Consider the following 26,039-nt stretch of genomic DNA (forward strand, 5'->3'; position numbering starts at 1 on the left):
ATTTAATAATCTAAAGATGGTTACCTGTTCTCCAGGCGTCTCCACGTCTCCTCTCTCTGCTTTGTCCTCCTTCCTCTTCTTGCTGTCTTCACTGACAGAGGTCTTCCCTGACCGAGAAGACTTCCCTTGACTCTTCCCTGTCGTCTTCCTTGGTGTCTTCCTGGGAGACTTCTTGGATTTCTCCTCATGTTTCTCCTCATGGATGATGGAGTCTTTGGTGTCCTCTGGGATCATTTTGACAGACGTGGTGTCTTTTACGCTCTCCTCAGGGAGTTTGATGTTGACGGTGGTTGGGATGTCCTCCAAGAGGGTCTCGACAGGTTTCTGCAAACAAAATCACAAACAAGTATGGATTATGTGGTTCTAATATAGCAAACATATCTTAGTAGCTAGACGCCTTTCAATGTTATTATCCCTATTCATCTTCATTAGAAATAATTAAACCATTCCTCAAACTTGCTCAACTCCCTAGAGAGAATACGCCCTCCAGTTGCTTACATTAGTACTAAGGGCTTAATCCAACACAACATGATCTCGCAGGTTCCCCTCAATCAACCTTAGATCTTCATCGTCATCCCAGTTTGCATCAGGTCCCCGTACCAACACACGATACGGCGATAGAGCCTTCTCAGTATGTGCCCCGTCATTATGGAACAGTCTCCCCTCATACATCCAGAATGCTCAGACAATTGACAGTTTCAAAACACAATTAAAAACCCATCTTTTCAATGGTTTCAATCAGTGCCAATGAGATGACAATAATGTTTTCTCATAGTGTAATGATATTGGTTTCTTCTAAATAGCCTGTTATGTTGTATATTTCGTGTAACTTTTGTATTATTATTGTATATTTCTAGCTTTAATTTTCCCGTTTGCTTACTTATCATTTATATATATATATATATATATATATAATGAATAGGGTAGATGGCCTTAGCTTTCGATCCAATATATATATATATATTTTTGTGAAGCGCTTAGAAACTTATTTTTAGTATAAAGCGCTATATAAATGTAATCATTATTATTATTATTATGCACCTGAGTTAAGAGAATAAATCCTGGTGAGGTTTCTTGATTGAGGAAACAAGTGGCACAATTGGTAATCAATTACTCAGCAATCAGAACTCTGATGCATGAGACAACTGGGCTATGACACGCCACTATACAAGTAGAGCACAATTATTGTATCTCAATAATTCCTGCTTTGTGTTAGAGAAGTAATTGGTTAATGCATTACTGAGTGACAATGGGTCGGTTTATTCATATATTCTAAACATAAATGATGTTCTTCATAGAATCTCATTTCAAAACAAACTGACCTCTTTCTCCTGTTCCTCAGATTCCATTCCTTTCTCTGCTCCGTCTGTCTCCGTCTCCTCACACGGCTCCTCAAAGGCAACATGCTGATCCCCTTCCCCACCACTCCCATCTCCTCCCATCAGAGCCTCAGGGAGGGGTTGAGGGTAAATGACAATGGGATTAGAGGGTTCCAGGAAGGACCAGCGATACTTCACCGGCATGGGGCTGTTGTTGGTGATATTGACGTAACGTGTGACTTCGGTGTCGTTGAGGATGCAGCCAAAATCCACATCCATCTTCTCAAAGGTCAGGTTGGGGAAGTAGACCTCACCACGGAGACCTACATAGTCCTGAGGTGGTGAAAACATTATACACAAAAAGCCATTACTCGGAATAGAAAATATGTAGTCCCAGATCTTATACTTCATGAGGTATAAAACCTGTATTCCCTTTTAGGCTTTGAAATTCTGTCTTGAAATGCTATGTAAGGCAAAGGGCTCTGACAAAAATGTCAACTTTGGTAACCACTGCTATTTTAACCATGGCAGAAATAAGGGAACTCCTTTGCAAATGCTGAGAGATTTTTTTTAAATACGCATGTACCCTAAATTACAGACGACTGTTTTTGGCCTATGCAGTCACGTTGTAGAAAGAAGTTCTCCAATAACATTGCATTTCTGTTCTTGAAGGTTGTTTGGAGAGACAGAGTTGGGTAACACCAAGAGCCTTAAGTACTTACAATGTGAGGGTGTTCCTGGTAGCGGAATGTTAGTACCTTCTCAGCCACTCTTGAGTAAGAGTCATCTAGGTAGGCTGGATCAAATTGAATGATTAAGGTGCATGATTCGCCAACCTCTAGCGGTATATCCTGAGAAACAAAAAAAAATACAAATGTAGACACGTGATCAACAAGGGCTTTTAGAAATGTAGTGTAATTTTTGTGTCTCTCGCCAAGTACTACGAGGCGGCCCTCCTCACTGTGGACAACATTGTCTTCAAGTCCATCTCCAAAAGGAACGCTCTTGTTGCATGAAGAGAAGTTTTTACAACAAGGTTGTAACTAATCATACAAACTTGTTGGATTGGCAGGACAATTTATGATTTTTTTTTATAACAAATGCTTGAAAGAGACAAGTTGACAATGTCTTACCATAAATGAGACTTCTTTGTCTTCATCTTCATCCTTGGTAAGGATAACAAATGGATCTTCAAGATCCACTCTGGTGTGGAGTGGCAAGGAGGACACGTTAGTCAGAGTCAACTTCTCCAGCTGGTTTACTAGGACATCATCAGGTCTCTGTATATATTGAAAGGTTAGAAATTTTATTCATAGAAATGCCTGAAAAGGCGCAACCACACACACACATTTTATGTCACCATTGGCTTGTACATGAATCAAAATGAGAACATTCTAGCTCTGTCAAAAAAACAGATCCTTTTGTTAATTTCCTCGGTTGCAATGGGTAGACATCTCCCACATACACCTAAGCATTGCCTAGCAAATTTCTTCAAAAAGCAAAAAAAAATAGTAGGGCACCAGTGGCAACAATGTAACCTTTATAGCATTTTGGCTAATAACATTTTTTTCTGCTAACAAGATTTGTTCTGCTAAACAAGATTTTTCTATGATCTTTACCTTGTCTACTCTAAACATGACCTGCTTAGTGGAGAAGTCAAGCAATGGACTGATGAACTCAATACTGATGTCAGTTTTCATGACTTTCTCCTTGCCGCTGGCCTTACCGATGATGGCATGGCAGAGCATTCTCTCCTTCACAGTCTTAGGCCTATCAAAGAGAATTGTTTTATTTAGTTTTATTTGTTTATGAGAGATCACCTATTACATCACAAGGCCTGACACTCATATCGACCCAAATCAAATGCCACAAGGCCAGACTGCCACTTCAAGGTGAGAGCTACCCTGATTGGTGCTATCAGGTGCGACCAAAATCAACTGCCACCAGGGGAATGAGGCCGTAGATTAAAATGCACTCTTCCCAACTTATTACAAAGTAATCATGACTAAGGCCTTGCAAGTCCACATTTGACAACAGCTTGGGTCCATTGAAGTAGACCGTTTTCTATAACAAAGCTTCTTTAATACAAGCCGTACAAATGAACAATTGTCAAAAATGACAATAATAATGTACTAACATTGGAGTTTTAAATATCACACGTATCTACCCATGAAGTGCTCAAGGAAGAAGATAAACAATTTTTAGACTCTGAAATGATTAAACTTACATTAGGGTAGCTTCTAATATTTTCAATTGAGAATTAAATTAATGTAAAGCGCATTGATACGGTTATTGTGAAATGCGCTATATAAGAATTGGTTATTATTATTATTATTATTATTATAAAGAGTTAAGAGTTTGAAAGCTGCCGGTTTCTGGACAAGCTATTGAATACTGCATTTTGAACCCTCGTTAAATGTCATGACAACAATAATGAAGTGACTTTGACGTCAAACTAGATTATTTCATTTGTAATGTTCTAAACTAGACAAGCATAATGATGTCAAGGCCCAAATTTTAACCCAAAGACATGAGGCAGTCCGGTCCTAAAAACCGGACAAGGCAGGTCTGTCTCTCTGTCATTCTTGAGATTAAGACTACAGGACGACCCACCGGTGTTCTGCATGTACCCAATAAGTAGGGAAGGCACTAAAAACTAACCTCTACAGCGGTTCGGAACTTTTCGTGTGCTCTCAGAACATTCCGGCACGGTTCGCGACGATCCCCCACGCAGCAGGTTTGGGGAGTTGTTACATAATAGTGGACTAACCACTAGGACCTGGTTGTTAATAATTTCATGTCTAAAAGATGCAAGTACTGCTTCAGACTTCTTTATTCAAGTACATTTGTAGCAGCAGGTTTGGGGAGTTGTTACATAAGAGTGGACTAACCACTGGGACCTGGTTGTTTATATTTTCATGTTTAAAAGATGCAAGCACTGCTTCAAACCTCTTTATTCAAGTACATTTGTAGCAGCAGGTTTGGGGAGTTGTTACATAAGAGTGGACTAACCACTAGGACCTGGTTGTTAATATTTTCATGTCTAAAAGATCAGTACTGCTTCAGACCTCAATATTAAAGTACATTTGTAGCAGCAGGTTTGGGGAGTTGTTACATAAGAGTGGACTAACCACTGGGACCTGGTTGTTTATATTTTCATGTTTAAAAGATGCAAGCACTGCTTCAGACCTCTTTATTCAAGTACATTTGTAGCAGCAGGTTTGGGGAGTTGTTACATAAGAGTGGACTAACCACTAGGACCTGGTTGTTAATATTTTCATGTCTAAAAGATGCAAGCATATGCAAAATGACGTCATAAGGTCATTCTCGCTCGGGTATTCTCCGATGGGCCGAACCGCTGTGGAGTTTAGTATTTAGTGCCTTCCAATAAGTAGGAATTAGTGTCCTACACAAGACTCTCTGTCATTCTTGAGATTAAGCCTACAGGACGACCCACCGGTGTTCTGTATGTACCCAATAAGTAGGAATTAGTGTCCTACACAAGACGTTTCATGGAAGTAAATTTGGTTTCTACTTACGTATCAGACTGGCCCTCTACAACAACATCAATACTCTCTGCGGGTTCAAGTTCAAAGCGGGAGGGGGTTATACTGAAAACTGGCTTTGGGGGCGGAGGCGGGGGCGGCATCCTCTGCAATAAATTGAACACATAATATAATCAATAATCAATCAAATCAATCAGGGATTTAAGGCATTGCATGATGAGGTATTAATGTATACATGTGTTAGGTTTGCGATAACACTATGTGCATATCTACTTGCTGGGTAGATTACGTTCTTTTGAGAACTTGTCTTGGTTTTTTTTGCTACTCCCGTTGTTTTATTTTTTTTGGAATTCGGGAGACTTCTCAGTTCCAAAAAAGAACAGTCCTGCTTATTAACTACTACCTGGGCGGAAGGTAGAAAATTGGTTGGAATTACCACTTTTGCTTAGTGGATCTGCTGGAATTACCACTTTTGCTTAGTGGATCTAAGGGACTTATTAACTTCACTGCTGCTGATTGAGTTCTTAATTGGTCTCAACTTTTCGACCAGCTTGCTCTACTCACCAAGCAGAACAATTTATACAGGCAGCTGGTAACTATAAATAAATGTTCAAAGGTGTTTTGACACTAAAACAAATAAAATAAAATAAAGAAATTAAATATAAAATGCAATAGACCAATAAAGTTTAAAAAGATGTATGTTTCCATACAAAAATTTAGTCTTCAATGAGTTGTTTTCTCGATCGATACTTGAACAGTCTATTTCAATCAAGAATGAAGATTCCCACAACCTCTGTCCATTTTTTAATAGAGAAAAAATATCGCTTACAACATTTACAACTAATGCACATTCTTGTATGGTGACCTGTATCTGTTAAGCACAATTTAATTGTGCTTAGCAAAGGTTGTTCTCATGAAGCAGATTGTTACCTGATACTTAACATCAAGTGGGTTATAATACGGATCCTTGTTCTTGAGTTTAATAGGATTGAATCCCTCTGTACTCCAGAAGAGTTGCTGGTGACGTCGCCCTCTGTTGGTCAGTGTAAACATACGCCGGCAAGGACCGCTGCTGCTTGTTAAAGAGAAACAAACATTACAAAAAGCTCCATTAAAGAATTTCCGAGTTTGGCCACAAAAACATGGAAAGTTATAGGATCTTTTCACTAGGTGGGTGTGTTTACATTGAATTACTTGGGTCGTTAAACATAAAGTAGTTATCTTTCATCTCTCAAATTCACTTGGACAATCAAAGACCAAGCAAACCCTTCACAAGAGAGATCTGCATTACCCACCACCAAGCAAACTCAGAAAAAAAGTATATGAATATTACAGAAGATTCAAATTTGAAGTTAAAATATAAAATTCAAGTTTCTGATAAAAATTCAAAATCCTTGGGTTGCTTGTGATTCCTTGTTTCAGTGTTGCAAGTCACTACAAACCTCCCTGATTCAGTTCTCACTCATAACTTACCTGAAATGATGCCCAAGTTCAATACTAGGTGTAATAGGTGGGAATGAGACGATGGTCGTACCATGTCCATAAGCTTGAAGCTTGATGGTTCGAGTCTGGCTATTCTCAAAGTTTATGGCCAACTTGTCTTGGAACCTGTTGAAATGAAAGACAGATTGAAATATGGATAATAGTTTGGTTCTACCCATTACTATGGGACCGACGAGGTCCCCACAGACTAGCAGGGTTTACACATACCTGATACAGTCATCCAGGTGGACAGTCAATTTAACTTCCAGGTTCTCCTCTGATGCAATAGTTACATCACAGATACAGGATAATAGTTTGGTTCTACCCATTACTATGGGACCAACGAGGTCCCCACAGACTAGCAGGGTTTACACATACCTGATACAGTCATCCAGGTGGACGGTCAATTTAACTTCCAGGTTCTCCTCTGATGCAATAGTTACATCACAGATACAGGATAATAGTTTGGTTCTACCCATTACTATGGGACCAACGAGGTCCCCACAGACTAGCAGGGTTTAGACATACCTGATACAGTCATCCAGGTGGACAGTCAATTTAACTTCCAGGTTCTCCTCTGATGCAATAGTTACATCACAGATACAGGATAATAGTTTGGTTCTACCCATTACTATGGGACCAACGAGGTCCCCACAGACTAGCAGGGTTTACACATACCTGATACAGTCATCCAGGTGGACAGTCAATTTAACTTCCAGGTTCTCCTCTGATGCAATAGTTACATCACAGATACAGGATAATAGTTTGGTTCTACCCATTACTATGGGACCAACGAGGTCCCCACAGACTAGCAGGGTTTACACATACCTGATACAGTCATCCAGGTGGACAGTCAATTTAACTTCCAGGTTCTCCTCTGATGCAATAGTTACATCACAGATACAGGATAATAGTTTGGTTCTACCCATTACTATGGGACCAACGAGGTCCCCACAGACTAGCAGGGTTTACACATACCTGCTACAGTCATCCAGGTGGACAGTCAATTTAACTTCCAGGTTCTCCTCTGATGCAATAGTTACATCACAGATACAGGATAATAGTTTGGTTCTACCCATTACTATGGGACCAACGAGGTCCCCACAGACTAGCAGGGTTTAGACATACCTGATACAGTCATCCAGGTGGACAGTCAATTTAACTTCCAGGTTCTCCTCTGATGCAATAGTTACATCACAGATACAGGATAATAGTTTGGTTCTACCCATTACTATGGGACCAACGAGGTCCCCACAGACTAGCAGGGTTTAGACATACCTGATACAGTCATCCAGGTGGACGGTCAATTTAACTTCCAGGTTCTCCTCTGGTGGAATCTCAGCTTCCACTGGTTCCACACGCCACAGGGAGTTGGGACGCATCTACAGATAAACAAAAGAAGCAAAGTTTATCCATTGAAATACATTCGTATTTACCTTCACTCCAAGCTAGCAACGTTAGGAACTCCCAATCAAAACATGTAAACAAGGGTGCTTGATATGTGGACCAGAAACACAGGGATTAACCCTAGCCCTGGCGGCCTTACACTTTCGTATTATACTACAGTGACGTCCTGGATATCAGGGTCCATTTTTAGGGCGGAAAATTTTCAAAGCTTCATTACTCAAATCTTACCTGCAAGCAACCACTAACTTCAACAGATTCACATTCCATGGCAGCATATATTTTTCTGCGGTGGGTTTGATTGTCATGCATTCTTCACAAAACGGTCATTTTCATGAAAGCTCCCAATGTTAAGGAATTCCCATTTGTGTTCGTACTCTCACAGTCTGCCGTGTGTACGCAAGACGCACGGCGCGCAAATCTTGCGTTGTGTTTCTGTGCAGTCAAGAAACAGTGACCAGGAATTCATGCGTCTTGCATCTTGCGTCTTGCACGCGAATGTAAACGCGTACGCACGGCAGCAGACAACACTGTGAGAAAAACAATCGAAATGGGAATTTTTTTACGTTGGGAGCTGCATTATTTCACGAGAATTACGGATTTGTAAAGAATATATGACGACCAAAACCCACCGCAGGAAAATGTATGTCGCAGAGAATGTGAATCTGTTGAAATTAGTGGCTTGTTGCAGGTAAGATTTAAGTTATGAGGTTTTGAAAATTTTCCGCCCCAGAAATGGGCCTTAATAGTTAGGACTTTGTATCTGTGTACATAGAAAGAGTCCTATATAGGGCTAGGATTAACCCCAACTCTTCAAAGATAAGTGTTCTGGGTACTTTGACATGCACTACGATTTCTAGTACACGTGACCAGTGGCTTAATATCCCATCAGACAGACAAAGCGATTATAGCAAAGTATCTTGCTCAAGGACATGAGTGCTTTGACTGGAACTCAAACCCACACTCTGCTGATAAGAAACACCGGAGCATCAGACGGACAAAGCGATTATAGCAAAGTATCTTGCTCAAGGACATGAGTGCTTTGACTGGAACTCAAACCCACACTCTGCTGATAAGAAACACCAGAGCATCAGACGGACAAAGCGATTATAGCAAAGTATCTTGCTCAAGGACATGAGTGCCTTGACTGGAACTCAAACCCACACTCTGCTGATAAGAAACACCAGAGCATCAGAAGGACAAAGCGATTATAGCAAAGTATCTTGCTCAAGGACATGAGTGCTTTGACTGGAACTCAAACCCACACTCTGCTTATAAGAAACACCAGAGCATCAGACGGACAAAGCGATTATAGCAAAGTATCTTGCTTAAGGACATGAGTGCCTTGACTGGAACTCAAACCCACACTCTGCTGATAAGAAACACCAGAGCATCAGACGGACAAAGCGATTATAGCAAAGTATCTTGCTCAAGGACATGAGTGCTTTGACTGGAACTCAAACCCACACTCTGCTGATAAGAATTACACCGGAGCATCAGACGGACAAAGCGATTATAGCAAAGTATTTTGGTTAAGGACATGAGTGCCTTGACTGGAACTCAAACCCACACTCTGCTGATCAGAAACACCAGAGCATCAGACGGACGAAGCGATTATAGCAAAGTATCTTGCTCAAGGACATGAGTGCCTTGACTGGAACTCAAACCCACACTCTGCTGATCAGAAACACCAGAGCTTGAGTCTGGTGCTCTTAACCCGCTTCACCATGACACCCCGCCAAATCTTTGAGCAAAATATTCATAACAAACAGAAGCAAGTCAGTCTGATATATTTTGATATTTTGGGTAGTTGTTCTTACCAGCGTACAGCAGAATGGTGCTGGGATGAGAGATTCATTAGACAGGGTAACAATCTTAATAACATCGGTCAGTACTGGCGTCTGACCCCAGTCAAGTTCAGTGGGTGTCACATGAACCACTGGACCCTCTCCAATCGCCATCAGTTGTACTTGCTGTAAGAAACAATGAGGAGAACAAATATATCAAATCTTATGGCAATGGTACAACAATGCTTTCTTTTTCTCTGGACGATTGTATTTAATCCAACACCTGCAGTTAAACTGGTGGTCACTGTAAATAATGAAGTTTAAGAAAAACAGTTAATGTCACTTCAAGAATGTTGTGTACTCTTGTTTCAAGCTTTATTTGGGTTGTAGCAATCAAAATAAGATATATTAACATCTGGAGTTTTCAAATTCTATTCTTTGACTTTAACAGCATTAGTCAAATAGAAATATTGATCTGGATTATTTTCACTGGAATAAACTTATTAATTAGCTTTCAGATTAAAACTACTACTTAGATGTTTTGATTTTTTATTCATACTTACCAATCATCATTTTTATCTGATCTAAAAAGATTGGCAGTAACACCATACAGTATACAATTGTTGCATGCTGTGACGGGGTCCATGGCGTTTTGTACACTCAAGGGGGAAATGGAACCCGAGGCGAAGCCGAGAGTGCCATTTACCCTTGAGGGTGTACAAAACCCATGGACCCCAGTCACAGCATGCAACAATTGTTTTGTTATACCTTTGTATAATTGTTATTCCTCTTCTCGAAGTTCTGTAGTCATCTTCAAACACTATTCATTGTTTAATAAGCAGACGAACAAGAAACAATTCCCTCGAACCCGCGGTTGTTTCGTACACAGCGCTGGAAATCGTCCAACGCAGGGAACGATCAAGGTGATGTACACCGGTGTACATCACTTTTCATGTTACCCGGCCTGTCGAGGCATGTAACATGCGTTTTTGTTGCGCGTCACATGATTGGTTCTCGACCAATCAAACTTCACAGTTTGTTACCAAGGTATAACAAACATAATTGAACCCCTACCTCTGAATTAACATGCTCAACCAACTGAGACCTTTGCAGTTTGCAGTCTCCCTATTATGGCAATATTTTTGTTAGGGGCGACAGTCAGAAGCATCAACCTGTAACTGTCATATAGCCAGGGACAACACCTAAACTGAGAATACAACCTGGGAAGCAGCAGCAGAGGGATCACTTTAAGTGGATGCAACTTTTTGATTTCAAACATCAAGTACTAAGCCACAAGGGACACTGACTGGGTAAACTTTAAATCAACTGTCACACACGAACAAAGACATTGACAAAGAGGGAGACCACCATCATGCTCAGTAATTGGTAGAGCGCCGGCAAGTTAATCTAAAGGGTGCAGACTAAAATCCCAGTCTACTCACTTTTTTTGTTCAACCCAAAATAATTTTTCCAGTCAGATTTTCTCAAGATTTATTATTTGATACAAAAATAGTTACAAAATTATTTCAAACTTTGAAAGTTCATCCTCTGTACAAATAAATGCTTACCAGTGGTGGCTCATTGCTTCCAAAGATGCTGAACTCTGCTAAAGACTCAATCTCTTCAAGAGCCTTTGGCATAATGACTAAGGGGATCTCAGCCGTAGAGTGTGGCTGGATGATCCCAGTTGCCTCTGGACTGGTGTAAAGCATCGGGCTAAAATCTTCTACTTCCTAATCAATGTAAACAAATTCAGTACAAAACAAATTCAGTGTGTACAAGCGTTTACAATTGTTACTGAACATTAGAAATTAAACTGAACTTGCTTTGGCCATGATTCTCTTGTGTATGTTTGTTTCTAGTGCTTGTTTGTTCGCTGTTCTTTGTTTGTATGTCTGCCTATGTTTTAGTTTATTACCTGTGGCACCAAGTCGTATTTAGCAGGAAGGTCTGAATCATTGAAGAGTCTTGTATTCAGTTCATAGGGATGACTCAAAAAACATCTTGTGTAGTCCATGATGGGTGTGACTACCACGATCGCTGGCACAACACACCTAGAAATAGCGCCAACATCAAAACAAATTATTACATAGGGACATGCGCAGTATTAAAAATAATAATAATAATAATCTGGAAAAAACATCTAGATGAAACAGGGACAAATGTCAGGGTAGATCTGCTGCAACAGACAGTGCTTTAAAAAGATCCTTAAAAAAAGATCCAGGATGTAGCCAAGCACAAGGAGTTACCAAGCACACACAAAATTTGTTATTTCTTTTGACTGCTATTATAATATGAAATAATAAATAATATTAGTAATAAGGTGTTGAAACTATGCAAAATAAAATTTACAAGAACATGACTTGAGCCTGCAACCTCTAGTTTAACATGCCAACATTTATACTACCTGAGCTATCTAGTCTTTATAAAGCGGTCTCCCTATTTGTTCAATATCTTTGTTTAGGCGCTTTGTCAAAACCTCCCGGGCGTTCCTCCGCTGACAGTCTGCGGACTGGACAGCAAATACCGCCGTTGCTAAGGACCTCGTACAGTCCGCGGAAGAACGGCCATGTGCGTTGAAGCGCGGCGAAGTTAATGAGCTATCCTTGCCGGGCGCTATTGTTAGTATAACAATAAGTCTCATGAATAAACAAGTTGTATTTTCAGGTCATGAATATCAGCGGCTTGGACGCGGACTGGCCGTGCTCTTCCAGAACAATACATTTTCTACTCACGAATACCATCCTCCTGGAAGCGGACAGGCCGCACCGACAAGACAATTGCACCATCCAGCGCATGTGATAATCAGGGAACGATTTCGCCTGTATCACATCGCAATTTGTGATGCAATTTTAATGATTTGGTATGCAATTGTAAAAAGTGCATCGCAAATGTTGCGATCCAATTTGCGAAGCATAATTTGCAACATTTATGCTTGATACAAAAATATCGATTTTTAACTTGAAACCATTCACATTTAATCAATTTTCCCGCAAGAAAAACAATGCTAAATTAATAAGAAATCACCGCCGCCGCGACTACTAAACATTTTCTTCCATTATGTTGAATACAATATGCTGCTCTGGCAGTAGGGCAAAATCGACTAATGAAAACATTCGTTACGCGCTATATGGAAATTCAACAGCCAATAAAAACACCGGTCTCTGAAACTGTGGCTTCCTCCCCCTCAGACATTGGACAAACCAGATCTGGTTGTTTCGACATGGAGACACACTCGCACAGGTGTGTATATTTGTTTATTGGTGACGGTGACTTGGAATTTTATAAATAAGAAACTAATGTTTTCCGCTTGGAAAGTAAGAACGAACAGTTAAAATTGTCCCCTGGATACTCTGACCCACTTGGAACGGAGTTTGCACGTAGCCTGGAACTTTTGTCAGTCAAAGCCGGGAATAAAGACAACCATTTTTAAAATTCATATTTTGGTTATGTAGGCCCAACCAAGTCTTAAAAATCACACATTGGAGGAAATGGATTTTAGTTACACATCCACCCTTACTTTGCTTTTTAATCTGCAAAGGTAAAACCATTGTTAACCACCTACGTACCTCCGCAGTTCCGCCGGTCAGCTCATAAGCTGGACCTTACAATGGCCGACCGGTCGCTCCGCGGAATATTCATGTTTATTGACATGTAAATGAGCCGTCGTGGCCGTGGACATGCCCGGTTGCTACGGGTTCTTTTGTTACAAAAATCCGCGGACTCCCGCAGAATGCACGCGGAATGGAAGGGCTTGGAGGTTTTGACAAGGCGCCTTAGGGATGCAATTATATTAAGCCAAACTATATTAAACAGAGCCTTAAACTGGAAAGGCTGGATTCAAACCAGGTCCACAAAGGTGAACAGCAGAGAAAATACCAATTGAAAAACCTTATGATCTCAAGGGCTTGACGCTACTTACAGTTGTAAAGAAGTGCAAGAAGATTCTCCTTAAATATTGAATTCATCCATTTTTTTTTCAAAAGATGCAAGTATTTATATTTCACTTGTGTCAGAAATGCTTTTATACTTACTTAGCTGTAATGGGTAAGGCCAACAGCTCTGTCCCAACGCCTTCCACATCAACAACCAGAGACATGTCGTATTTCTTGACGGTGTTTGAAGTTAGCTCAACCTGAAAATGTAAATACCAAATCATCATGCAACTATTCTGTTTTTGTGCCTAACAGAGATGTCAAGTGTGCTCCCTTTATCTTTAGGATATTATAATGAGCTGCTGCGTCGCCTGATGCTTTAAAATCCAACGTATTTAAGAGCAAGATAATGCCAATTATTTAATTGTTGAATGTTAAAAAATCATCTAGAAATAACATAGGTACATGTACATGTAGATGTGGCTGGCTGCCAAAGGCGCCCTTGCACGCCTGCAGCTTGTATACCTTGAAGCCATGTCCTTCACAATTCAGCTTCTCAGCAGGGAGTACAAAGATCAGACTCCCAAATTATTATTAGTAATTTAAAATTTTTTTTTTTGAAGGCCTAATAAACTACCTGAACTTTGACTTCACTCTGCGAAGGAATGGTCCCGCTCTCTGGTGTAATGTAGAACTCTTTTGGTGGGACGCTGAGATTGGTTCTGTGCAGCGTTGCTTCACCACTGGTTGCTGAGACGACTTCACCTCCTCCATCACCAGGGACTCGGACGTTATAGGTCATAGGTACAAGAGCAGTGTTAGCAAGGGTCACGACCCTAGTGCTCTTGAATCCTACAAAAAGTCAAATTATAGATTAATTCACAATGAACTTCCACCACACTTGTTGATTGTTAAGTTATTTTTTATCTCTTAGTAAAATATAGCAATTACTATTTGTCAAATCATTTATTTTCAAGACCTTATTGATGGAGCCTTCTAAATTGTCATCACTGGGAATTTCAGTTCAGATCCTGCACTTTTTATTATTTACTGTTTTTTATTATCACACCCTTTCTTTTCATAATTTTTTTTAATATTTTGCTAAAATTGTCTACTTTTTGCTCAAAAATATAAGTAAACCTTAAATGTTTTCTGATGAACACTACAAGGCAGGACTTGTTTGGTGTTGAGACAACTGGTTTGATAGCTTGTCAGTAATCCAAAGTACTGAATGATCACAAGACATTTAATTCTTACCATAGGACACGGTTCCAAACTTGAGCTTAGGCTGGTCAAAGTGGAACGTTGGCCCGATCACGTTGCCTTTGAAGTTGAGCTTGAGCATCTCTGGCAGTCCTTTGACTGAGCAGAAGAATTCCTCATCAAAGTCTCCCAGCATGGGAGAAGAGAAGGAGATCTTAATGGCCTGGTGTCCACCAGGGACAACAATGCCCTCACTGGGACTGAATTGGAATAGAGGGCCAAAGGTCGAGTGGTTGGGTAGGAGGTTAAAGGTGGCATCAATGTCCCCCTGGTTGCTAAGAATAACCTGTAAGGCAAATTTATAAGAAATCACAAAAGGGATAAGATTAGGAAATCAATAATTAAAAGTCAATAATTACTAATGATTTACTTTTTCTTAATCCTTATTTTTGCGGAGTAGAAAATTGTTTAGCACTACTATCTGCTTAAGGAAGTATTCTAGGCATGCAAGAGTCGTAGGGACACACCCTCAATGCAGTGGCCCACCACAATGTTCTGTCGGAACACATCAATGCGATAAACTACCAAAAACATTTCTACATGAAAAAAATGCTTGTTGCTAACAATGCAATGCAAACGTTCACTGGAGTACTTAACCAATCCAATTAGAGCTTAGCTGCTGATGTGAATGTTAAGACACTCCATGGAATATCTTCTTTTTTTTAAATGGAAGATTTTGAGTTTTTCAAGGGTAAGAAACCGAACCTATCCATACCTCATATGTGTGCGTAGAGCGGATGAAGATGTGCCCCATGTCCAGAGTGTCGAATGAGAAGACCACCTTGGGTCCAACACCATCACCTCGCATCCTTAGGGGAAGACGTGTCTCCCTGCCAGTGATGTCACAGTAAGCTGTACTCCAGTAAGTACGTGCCTCCTCTGGCTTGAAGATAACGTTGATCTCGGCATTGGAATTGGGCCAAATGTCACCCTCTAGTGGCTCAATAGAGAAAGCGCTGTCTGAATACAACATGCTGTCACCTTCTACCATCTGCAAAAGGTTTGAAGAGGTTATGGTTTACAAAGTACTTGACTCATTACTTATGAACAAGCCTTTAGCATCAGAGAAAAAAAACCTAAAAGGTAGTGTCATTAATTAGTTTTTGTCAACAGAATGCTGATTCATAGGCACAAATATACAATCAAAGTACAATAAAAGCCACATGTGACAGTTTCTGCTGAATACTTAATGGGAAAACAGCAAACAAAAAGTCACAGTTTTTTAACAAGTCGATCCACGTGTAGGGAAGTGACAGTGGCTACCAAAAACACCTCTGGCCGCAGCTCTTGTCGGAACGGACACCAACCCTCAGAAATCTGAGGAACGGATCATAGATGAATCGTTTCTCAGATTCAGATAAATTAAGGTGATAAATAAGCCAAATCATTACTTCAAAGAGTTTCCTTTCTCAAATAGTCTTACACCATCAACAGCTGCAGTGGTCATTTTTTTGTTTACTATTTACCAATCTAAGACCCTACCTTTAATGACTTGATAGAAAAATAAAAAATTTACCTTTCTTCTGTTGTGAAAAGTTCTAGTAAGGATGGCCATTTTGTCTCGTAGAGTGTTGTCCACCATACATTCCTCAAGAAAGCGATCATTTTCTGCTTGCTCTTCATCTGCTAGGCTGGTACAAAATCTACAAGAAAATACATCCATAACACTCAATTTTGTGCAAAGCATCCAAACTACAAAAAAGTCAAGTAACATGTATAAGAATTATTTTCACAGGACTTCAGCAAGTCCCAAGTATACAATGCTTAGCACACATTGGTGCAATGGTTAAACACCAATTAACTTCAAATTCAACATTTATTAAATCGTTGTGGTACCCCTGCTAATGTAAGATTTGAATTACCTTTAGCTACTGAGCAAACTCTGTGGACAAGTGGTGAGATATCTCCTCTAGAATGGCAAAGGTCTTGAGATTGAATCCCACCTTTTGTTTTACATGACTAAGGAGAGTATTTGAAAGGTTTGCCGTAGCACCATGTGAAAATGTCTTTTGAGTAGTGTTGGTTCTGAAAAGAGGAGATTGGTGGTTGGGCTTAGCTCGGTGGTGCACAAAAAGCACCTAGAAGACAATGAGTAGTGTTGGTTCTGAAAAGAACCCGTGGTTGACAACCGAGCTAAGCCCAACCACCAATCTCCTTAGATTTAACAAGTCATTACTTAAGCAGCATCCAGAAACAGAGTCAAGCATTCCCCTAAAGTTGATTCGAGCATCCTGATTGAAATGTTAAGTTGTCAACCACTGGTTCTTTTTAGAACCAACACTACTCAAAAGAGATTTTCACATGGTGCTACCGCAAACCTCACCTAATCATACTTCCATTATGCAAAGTTTCAAATCCTACTGAGTAAACAGTGAATAATACACAGTGTCAATGGTTGATTAATAAATAATATACCTGTCTTTTTGTTGGTTTTCTTCTTCTGCTGTTGCAAAGGGTTTCCACTGGAAGTGTGCAATGACGTCGCTGCGATTGTTGATGGTAAGAGATCTTTGATTGGCCATAGTGATAAAGGTGTTCTCTATTCGGACTGTGTTTTTGTCCAATCGGACGTTTGCATCAACTGCCGCACCGTACAACGTGACAAAGACGTCTTCAGCTGTTTCAGTTCCGGGAAATTAAATCATTTAAAAAATAAAGATCAAGGTTACCAATCAAAGTACAATGTGAGAGTATATTGCTTGTGAGTGGTTCCAAATTATATTTGCTAAGCACAGAAATCTTTTAAGAGAGCATCTCAAAAGCATGTTAGCGAGACAAAATAATTTTTGGATGGGCACATGCCTAAAATCCACAAGACCAGCGGAACATCTTATAAAATCCTACACAATCCAAACAGAACGTTCCTACCATCCCAACATTTGAGATGCTCCCTATGCAACATTGTACTGTGGTTTTGGGGTGCTGTTTAGTAGTAGTAGTGGGCCCCCCTAATAAAGCTGTATCTGTTCGGTATTGCACACAAACTCCACTATCGGGATATCAATGGTGCAGGCGCGTGGTGGCTAGTTTAAACGTCAATCCTAACCACCCCAGTGTATTTGGTTAGAGACCTGCTCATAACCTATAAAAACCTCCACTCTATGGTACTCTGCAACAGAAGGATTTGGATCAAATAGAGTGTGCCTGGTCCCGTGAGAGGTAGGGCCTAGTTTCATGGCACTGCTTACTGCAAAATTCTGCACTACTGACTACCAGCACTCTATAAAGTGGCTGATTCTATGGGCAGAAAGGACTGGTAGAGATGAAAGAATGAAAACACCTAAGGACAATCGTAATACTTTTCCTAAGTTCATACCTGTATCATACGAGACGACTAGATCTTCATTGTGATCACCGACTGTGTTGGGTTTAAATGTCACCTCCACCTGTAGGCTCTCATTGACTGCTAGAACACCGCAGTCAGGGTGAACTAAAAAGGGTCTAAAATCAAATAACAGTCAGAAATTTCAATCAATGACAATCTGATATAAAATCCTTATGACCTTAAGGCTCAACTTCATAAAGCTTATAAGCACGACATTTTCTGCTTACTGAGTAGCCAGTAGCAGGATTTCTATTTCATAAATACTGCTTGGAACCTTGTCAAAAATTAGTCTAGGACAACCAGCGAATAAGTACAGTCCAGGACAAGGTTTTTACCCGCTGTTATTTCACCATGTGGTTTTACGTGGTCGAGCGGTCTGTTGCGTTGATAGTTGAATCATCAAAGTGTGGGTTTGATTCCCGGTCATGACACTTGTGTCCTTGAGCACAGCACTAAACCATTACTGCTGCTCTTAACCTTAAATGGAAACCTGAGAGGGCTGAGATTAAACCCTCATCGCTAATATAGGCAGCTTGGGGTTGAATGCTCCCTAGGGAGTTAAGAAAGTTAGACTGTTCAATAGTGTTGTGAAGGGCCTGGATCTAGCTACTGGGATATCTGCACACATACAAAAACCCACTTGAATTATGACTTACTCTGACACATATAAAGAAAATCTGGCCTCTCGGTTGCCTACATTTCTGACCAGTAACGTCTTTGTGGAGGAGTACTTGACAGGGCAGGTTGAGAAGTTGACCTGGTCTGGGAAATCCAGCAAGGCTCGGGCACCGATGGCCTTGACTGGTACAACAAACTTCTCTCGCTCGGTCATGCAGATCAGCTCATGTACATAGTCCTAGGATCACAGAATTATTATTTATTTTATTCTTATTTATATGGCAAGTTAAGTCAAACAGCTGTTTAAACTTTCTGTTTGCAACTTTTGCTTCCGCTCCAAAAATGGCATTATAAACAAATACAAAATAATTGCAACATGTAGTCCATGTCAGAGACATTATCATAATGCAATATGAGCACATAATTACAAATGAATATATACATGTACATGAACTACAAGTAAAATTATTGTCTTCAAAAAAGCGGAGCTGCCAACAGTTACACCCAGCGCTCAGGGAGATTTTGTACAACTATCAGGGAGATAGTTAGGTGTGCATTCAATGTAATAGTGATCAAGTTTCCATAATCAGGGACAGTTTCTATTTGTTCATTACAACATGGAAAGAATGGCATATTTTCAGGGAACTCTCTGCAGATTCAGGGAGAGTTGTAGCTTTGCAAGTAGGCAAAAAACAACAAACAAAGCAGGCTTGAGTATTTTCAAGGATGACATGGGTTTGGTATTTCCAGTTTTTGGTGGGGGTGGTTATCTTAAAGAGAACTAACCTTCTTCTCAGCGGGCATAAACTGTATCCTGAAGACAATGGCCATACCAGGTGCAACCTTGTTCCCAATGTCTGGAGGACTAACAATCTTAAAATACGGGGAGTCGGCCTGAGACACTTTGACTAATCGAGACACCTGATAAGATAAACGGAATAAAGTCATGACTACCAAGTTATTCATTTTCCTTTTAATTGTAGTCCAGAATATGATTTATAAATAAATGCATCCTTTCTCAGATTCATTTCTCAGACTAGTTCATACTTTCAACAGCTGCAGTGCTTCTCATCAAGTAACTTTGTGTAATCACTAATTTGTGGAGTTACTTACTAATCTATGACACTAAATCATTTCTAAAGAGCTATAGGATACATAAATTGCCGTCAACCTGCCACCATCTTAAAGATAAATTTATGATGAAACAGTAAAAATCCAAAGATTTGTATGCGAGGCACTTAGGATGGGCAAATGTCTGTAGTTGGTTGTTTGCCTGTAGTTGTGCTTGTCCTTTGTCTTTCCGTTTGGATATGATTGGGGGGGCCCATTAAGTCGGCCTGAGTGCCTGTTTGGGGTTTTCCTTTTGCAATGATGTCATCTTTTATATATTTGTGCAATCAAGGTAATAAAATAAAGAATTAAATAAAATGTGTATGTGCGGCACATACGATGGGCCAATGAGCAACCTTGTTATGACCTCTAAGCATGTGCATAAGTTCTATAAGAAATCTCTCAAATCTTACTTTATCGTTGTTTCTGAGCAGCAAAGGTACTTCAAAGACTTCATGCGGCTCAAACTGTTGGAAGACAATCTCTGATGGGAAGGGCTGAAACATGGGCTCATCAATGTCTACTACAGAGAACTGAGGATGCAATCATGTACAAAATAAATACACATTGTTCAAACAAAGAGTAAGGACAGAGAAGTCCTTACTCTATGGTTAAAGACACTGAATAATATTGGTAATTGTCAAAGACCAGTCTTCTCACTTGGTGTGTCTCAACATATGCATTAAATAACAAACCTGTGAAAATTTGAGCTCAAATGGTCATCGAAGTTACAAGATAATAATTTGAGACCTCAAATTCTAAATCTAAATCAAATTCGTGGAAAATTACTTCTTTCTCAGAAACTATGTCACTTCAGAGGGAGCCTTTTCTCACAATGTTTTATACTATCAACCTCTCCCCATTACTCGTCACCATGTAAGGTTTTATGCTAATAATTATCTTGAGTAATTACCAATAGTGTCCACTGCCTTTAAAATGTGACATGGTAACCTGAATTAAACTACCAATCAAGAAGATTACATTTTTGTTTGTTAGTTTGTTTGTTTGTTTGCCTGCTTTGGCATTTACATTGTCTTTCCATTATGAGATGTTATCCCTTTTCAGATTTCTATTACAGTTTAATAGTTTTTAACTGATTTATAAATTGATCTTCAATTTACCTTTTGATGTGTAGTATCTCCCATGTCCAAGAGTTCAATGACCTGAGGAATCCTCATGTCATGTGTGTTTGCGAGTTTTTCATGGGTGGACTGTGCCATTTCCTTCATGAATAACGAGGGGGTCAGCTACGGAGAGGGGAAAAACATGGAAACACCAGCAAGATTTAATGTCCTGCAGCCATTACAGACAAGTCTCACTTATGTTTAAACACTTTTCAAGGATGTTGTGTTCTCACATACATCAATGCGAAGAAAACAAATTGCCCACTTAAAAAGTCCCATCGTCCAAATGTTGAGACCATATTGATTCTTCTCAGAGCCAACACACTTCCTAAAAACGTTTTATACATGGTTGTACCTGTTAAGCCCTTTTCACACAACGGACACAAACCATCCTGGCGAGATTTTCTCAATGTTTGTGAAATAATACATAATGAGCTTTGGTGAAAGGACAGCAATTTTGAACCTTTTCTACATTCCTTGCTAAATGTTCATTGTGAAATTTCATAGTAGGCACGAACATGCATGTGCAGTAGTGGAATTTTTTGCAAGGAGCCCACGCACATCCTTGAGTGTAACAACCCCTTATTTATTATTTTATAGTCAGTTGCTTGAAAAGAAGTCTGACCATGCAAATTTGTGTGCTACCACTTTTATAATGAGCATCACACTAACATTCTGAACCGACATGCGTGGTTGTGTTTAAAACATGTTCATGACACATCATTATTTCACTGGCTCCTTTGAGTATGTTAAAAACATTTATTTGCAGTTGTAATATTATTTTCTTTACCTTTTGTTCTTCAACAGGTCCCCTTAGGAGCTTTGGGTTTCTTGGAGCAGTGACCTTGCTGACATAGAGGGGGGTCTCACCACAGTCGGTGGCCCGTTGGGCTGTCTGCTTCTCAAGACCCGTAGGCATCTTTGCTGCTTTTTATCTGCTGAAAACATGGCAAATAAAGTTGTTTGTATTCAAAATGATAGCAAATGGTTTTCTTGTAATGTTTAAACTTTTAGCATGCAGCTGTATGATTCTGTTTGTTTGACTAAATTATACAACAACAAAAATTTACTCCTTCCTTGTCACTGTCAGCCGTCATGTGTTTGGCGTGTTTAGGATGCTGCAGCCACTGCCGTCAACGGGGCCAGGATAAAGGCCAGCCTAGTACAAGTATAACTTGTTGTGTTGTAATGATGATTGCAGTACATAGACCGACAGTTTTTGACAATTACGAAGGGAAAAATACTTTTAAATCTTGCAAAATGAAAATTTTTGCATACAACATCAATACCAATACCATGTCATGACACCACTAAACAAAAGTGCAGAGTGGGAATGAAAATTTAGGGATTTCTTTGATTAAGTCATATTAAATTTTGATGATTCAAATTTTTATTAGAAATTCAAAGAAAGTTCAAGAGTTTCTTTTGGTAGGCCTGTTAAAAAAAAAAATCCTAACAAATATTAACAACATTAAATAATATGGAAATGTTTCAAAAAATGTTCCCAATTACACACAGACAGTGGTTACACATCCCTCAAATTATTGTGGAAAATAATTAAATCAATCAAGCGGACTAAACTCTTTTTTTCCGGGTCAGCAAACTGGGTCAACATGGTCAAACATTACAAACATCAACACAACAATCAACATGATCAACTCTCCAGTCAGAACAAAACAGTGTAGGCCTACGTCGTTTTTACTGGCGACAGTTACACTGACCATGCTCACACACAGTCACACTCATAGTCAGTGACACTGACAAAAACAATGACTATGTATAACTGGGTACCGCTAACGGCTATAACTTTCATTTTAATAAATTTATTAAGTAAAAATAGAATATCAGCACTCATCTGCTCATTCGTAATTTATTTAGTTACATAGACTATTTCAAATCTAAACCCTCTACCACAGACACTTAGATGTACTACTTACAGTTTACACTTCTAATTTACGCGTTTAAATACCGTCTCACCAGCTCACTCTCTTCAACAAGACCTCACTCAGTCCCCACGACTACACGATTTCTACTCAGAGTCAGAAATCAAGTCCCCATTTCTTTTAATTCCCATAAAACCCTTTCTTTTGATGTGCATAGGTGCTGACGAAACCAAGTCAAGTGCATGCTGTATCATAATGCTATAAAATATAAACTCACCTTTACTTAAAACGAATTTAGATCATACTTATACGGATATTTCAACGACAGAAGTTTTAAAAACATCAAACTAAACATATCGCCATCTTGTTTTTGCTCGATCGTGTTGTCAAGCAACCCGTTTCTAAACTACAGATAACGGCTACTCCTATTGGATGATCTATTCTAGTGACTTAATTTTGACCAATCGCATTACGTGACTTGTAAGTACTGCGATAAATGGTTTAGGTAAATTGTCGTCTGAAACCCCGCGACAAGAAGTGATTCGTGGTAGACTTGTCTACTATATTGAAAAGTTATGAGGAAGGTCACCAGACCAGACGATGACCTAACGAGCAAAGTGACTTGTCGTCTGCTTTTATAAAGGACCGGTCGTCGCTCTTACGAGACGTATGAAGCTAAACCACGGATTGTCGTGCCTGAATGCGCATGTGTGTGTAGGCCTACTATACTTAGCTCGCCTCGTTGTGTTTCCCTTCTTGAATAATCCTTGGGGGGGGGGGGGGGTGTGCCTTCATCGGCCTTTTTGAAATAATCCGCCGTAAGGGATGGTAGTGTGTCACTACATACACTGCCTATGAAGCTTGTTATATAGATTGCTATTGCTCATTAGGCCAAATTAAAAAAATACCAATTCTTTATTTTGAATCAACCGCAAACTTATTTTATACCTCGAAATCGAAAAATAATAAATAGTAAAAAAAAAATTAAAAAAGGGTGCGGCCCCAAAAAAGGATGCGGGCGGGGACGATCAACTGGTGTTAGTATTACTTTTTTTTTTGCCTTAGATGTACATGATTGATTTTGGAATATCTGCTTCATCCATCGGAAATCATCATCACAGGCGACTTTAACATTCATGTTGATGACATCCACAACACCAATGCAAACCAGTTTAAGCATCTACTTCAGGCTTTTGGTCTTACCCAGCATATCAAGGAGCCGACTCATCGTCTCGGTCATTGCATAGACCTTGTCATAACTCGTGAAATCTCACCACCAATTGTCTCAAACTTTGTTATTCTACCTGGATTATCAGACCATTATGCAGTCATGTGTAACTTGAGTCTGTGCAAGCCCAAAGTCCCAACCGTTACTATAAAGAGCCGACAATGGAAACATGTGAATCCTACCGAAGTGTTCCGTGACATAGGCTCCCATTTAGCAAATCTAGAAGTTGATCACGACTGCTTGTATTCCTATGTCAGCCAATATGAGAGTACAGTCAGTGACATCTTGGATAAATACGCACCTTGGAAAACGAGATCAGTCAAGGTCCGAACTGAAGTCTCCTGGTTCAATGATGATATTCGTACAGCGAGAAAGATCTGTCGTCAACTGGAGCGGAAGTGGCGGAAAAATGGCAAATTGGCGATTCAACGACAAGAATATCGCAACCAATGTAAAGTAGTTAGGAATTTGATCAACCAGGCAAAGATCATCCATTATTCATCTCAAGTACAAGAATCTTTAGGAGATCAAAAGAAGCTTTTCAAGATAATTGGTAAGTTGTTGCTCAAACCCAAAACCCCTGTCCTTCCATCCACTTACAATGACCAGGACTTAGCAAATGAGTTCCAGAAATTCTTTGTCACCAAGATTTCAGACATCCGCTCATCATTTTCATCAGTCCCTTACAACGTGTCGCAGACATTGCCACAACCAGAGTGTAGACTATCTGTGTTTGAGCCTGCGACTGTTGCTGAGATTCAAAGGGTTATTATGAAATCTCCTTCAAAATCCTGTGAGCTGGATCCAGTGTCAACATCCATGATAAAGCAAAACATCGATATTTTTGTACCCTACATCACTAAGCTTGTAAACGAATCCCTCAGTTCCGGTTGTTTCCCCGATAGCCTCAAAGTTTCATACATCAGGCCGCTCATCAAGAAACCAAACCTGGACAAGGAGATATTCAAAAACTACAGACCGGTTGCAAACTTAAAATATCTTGGAAAAGTCATCGAACGAGTAGTTTCATCACGTATTTCTGATCACATTCATACTTTCAACCTGTCCGACGTGTTCCAGTCAGCATACAAGCCTTTCCATGGGACCGAGGCTGCACTAGTCCGTGTGAGCAACGATATTCTCTCTGCAATGGACAATGGTAACCTTACAGCACTAGTCCTGCTAGACTTGAGTGCTGCTTTTGACACTGTCGATCACAACATCCTTCTCTCTCGGCTCCAGAATCACCTTGGCATAGAGGACACAGCCCTAGCATGGTGCAAATCGTATCTCTACAATAGAACTCAGCATGTATGTATTGGCACCGCGATATCCGACCCTGTTGTTTTGAACTACTCTGTGCCACAGGGGTCGGTACTCGGCCCGCAGTGGTTTACGCTATACACTTTACCGATTCGTGACATCATCCTGAAATTTAATCTGAATTACCATGTGTACGCAGACGACACTCAGCTATACATCACGTTTAAATCTTCTCAAGAAAACGCCAATGCATCTATTGCAAGACTTGAGAAATGCATCCAAGAGATTCGACGTTGGACACAACAAAACTTCCTGAAGTTAAATGATGATAAGACAGAGTTCCTTCTATTTGGGTCACGTCAACAGTTAACTAAGGTTTCAGTGCCATACATCTCCATCGGTGATGCTCGGATAGCTCCCTCGCTGAAAGCTCGGAACTTAGGGGTTATTTTTGATTCATCAATGACACTTCAGCCACACATCAACAACATTGTTCGTTTATCATCATATCACATCAGGAATATAGGTAAGATTCGCAAGTACTTGGACAAAAGTGCCACTGAAAAGGTCATTCACGCATTTGTTACTTCTCGTCTTGACAACGGCAATGCTCTTCTCTACAGTCTTCCTAACAACCAGATTTCCAGACTTCAACGGCTCCAAAATACTGCTGCCCGCATTGTGACACTGTCTAGAAAATCGTGTTCTATCACCCCCATTCTGAAACAACTACACTGGCTCCCTATCTCTCAACGAATCATCTTCAAGCTGATGCTCATTGTCCACAAAGCTCTTAATGGCAAGGCTCCCCACTATATTTCTGAACTGCTTCAAGTTTACACTCCATCAAGG

General features: G+C 40.0%; 1 protein-coding gene across 1 annotated transcript in view; it reads right to left on the reverse strand.

Moving 5' to 3' along the window:
- LOC117288946 (hydrocephalus-inducing protein homolog) overlaps positions 1-23,049 on the reverse strand; it is a 72,311-nt gene extending 49,262 nt beyond the window's left edge. Inside the window, exons 1-25 of the mRNA XM_033769823.1 lie at positions 22,974-23,049; positions 21,604-21,751; positions 20,811-20,936; positions 20,103-20,222; positions 19,366-19,500; positions 18,618-18,817; positions 17,953-18,077; positions 17,052-17,253; positions 16,153-16,279; positions 15,352-15,627; positions 14,631-14,922; positions 14,011-14,225; positions 13,533-13,633; positions 11,417-11,552; positions 11,067-11,231; positions 9,532-9,684; positions 7,586-7,689; positions 6,299-6,433; positions 5,756-5,897; positions 4,859-4,971; positions 2,939-3,089; positions 2,453-2,599; positions 2,042-2,170; positions 1,323-1,652; positions 25-324 (exon numbers count right to left, since the gene is read on the reverse strand). Of these exons, the coding sequence (XP_033625714.1) occupies positions 25-324; positions 1,323-1,652; positions 2,042-2,170; positions 2,453-2,599; positions 2,939-3,089; positions 4,859-4,971; positions 5,756-5,897; positions 6,299-6,433; positions 7,586-7,689; positions 9,532-9,684; positions 11,067-11,231; positions 11,417-11,552; positions 13,533-13,633; positions 14,011-14,225; positions 14,631-14,922; positions 15,352-15,627; positions 16,153-16,279; positions 17,052-17,253; positions 17,953-18,077; positions 18,618-18,817; positions 19,366-19,500; positions 20,103-20,222; positions 20,811-20,936; positions 21,604-21,732 (4,053 nt within the window). The 5' untranslated portion in view covers positions 21,733-21,751; positions 22,974-23,049. The remainder of the gene's footprint in view (positions 1-24; positions 325-1,322; positions 1,653-2,041; positions 2,171-2,452; positions 2,600-2,938; positions 3,090-4,858; positions 4,972-5,755; positions 5,898-6,298; positions 6,434-7,585; positions 7,690-9,531; positions 9,685-11,066; positions 11,232-11,416; positions 11,553-13,532; positions 13,634-14,010; positions 14,226-14,630; positions 14,923-15,351; positions 15,628-16,152; positions 16,280-17,051; positions 17,254-17,952; positions 18,078-18,617; positions 18,818-19,365; positions 19,501-20,102; positions 20,223-20,810; positions 20,937-21,603; positions 21,752-22,973) is intronic.
- Positions 23,050-26,039: the final 2,990 nt, after the last annotated feature.

Source organism: Asterias rubens, chromosome 4 (genome assembly GCF_902459465.1).
Source record: "Asterias rubens chromosome 4, eAstRub1.3, whole genome shotgun sequence".
NCBI classification, from domain to species: domain Eukaryota; kingdom Metazoa; phylum Echinodermata; class Asteroidea; order Forcipulatida; family Asteriidae; genus Asterias; species Asterias rubens.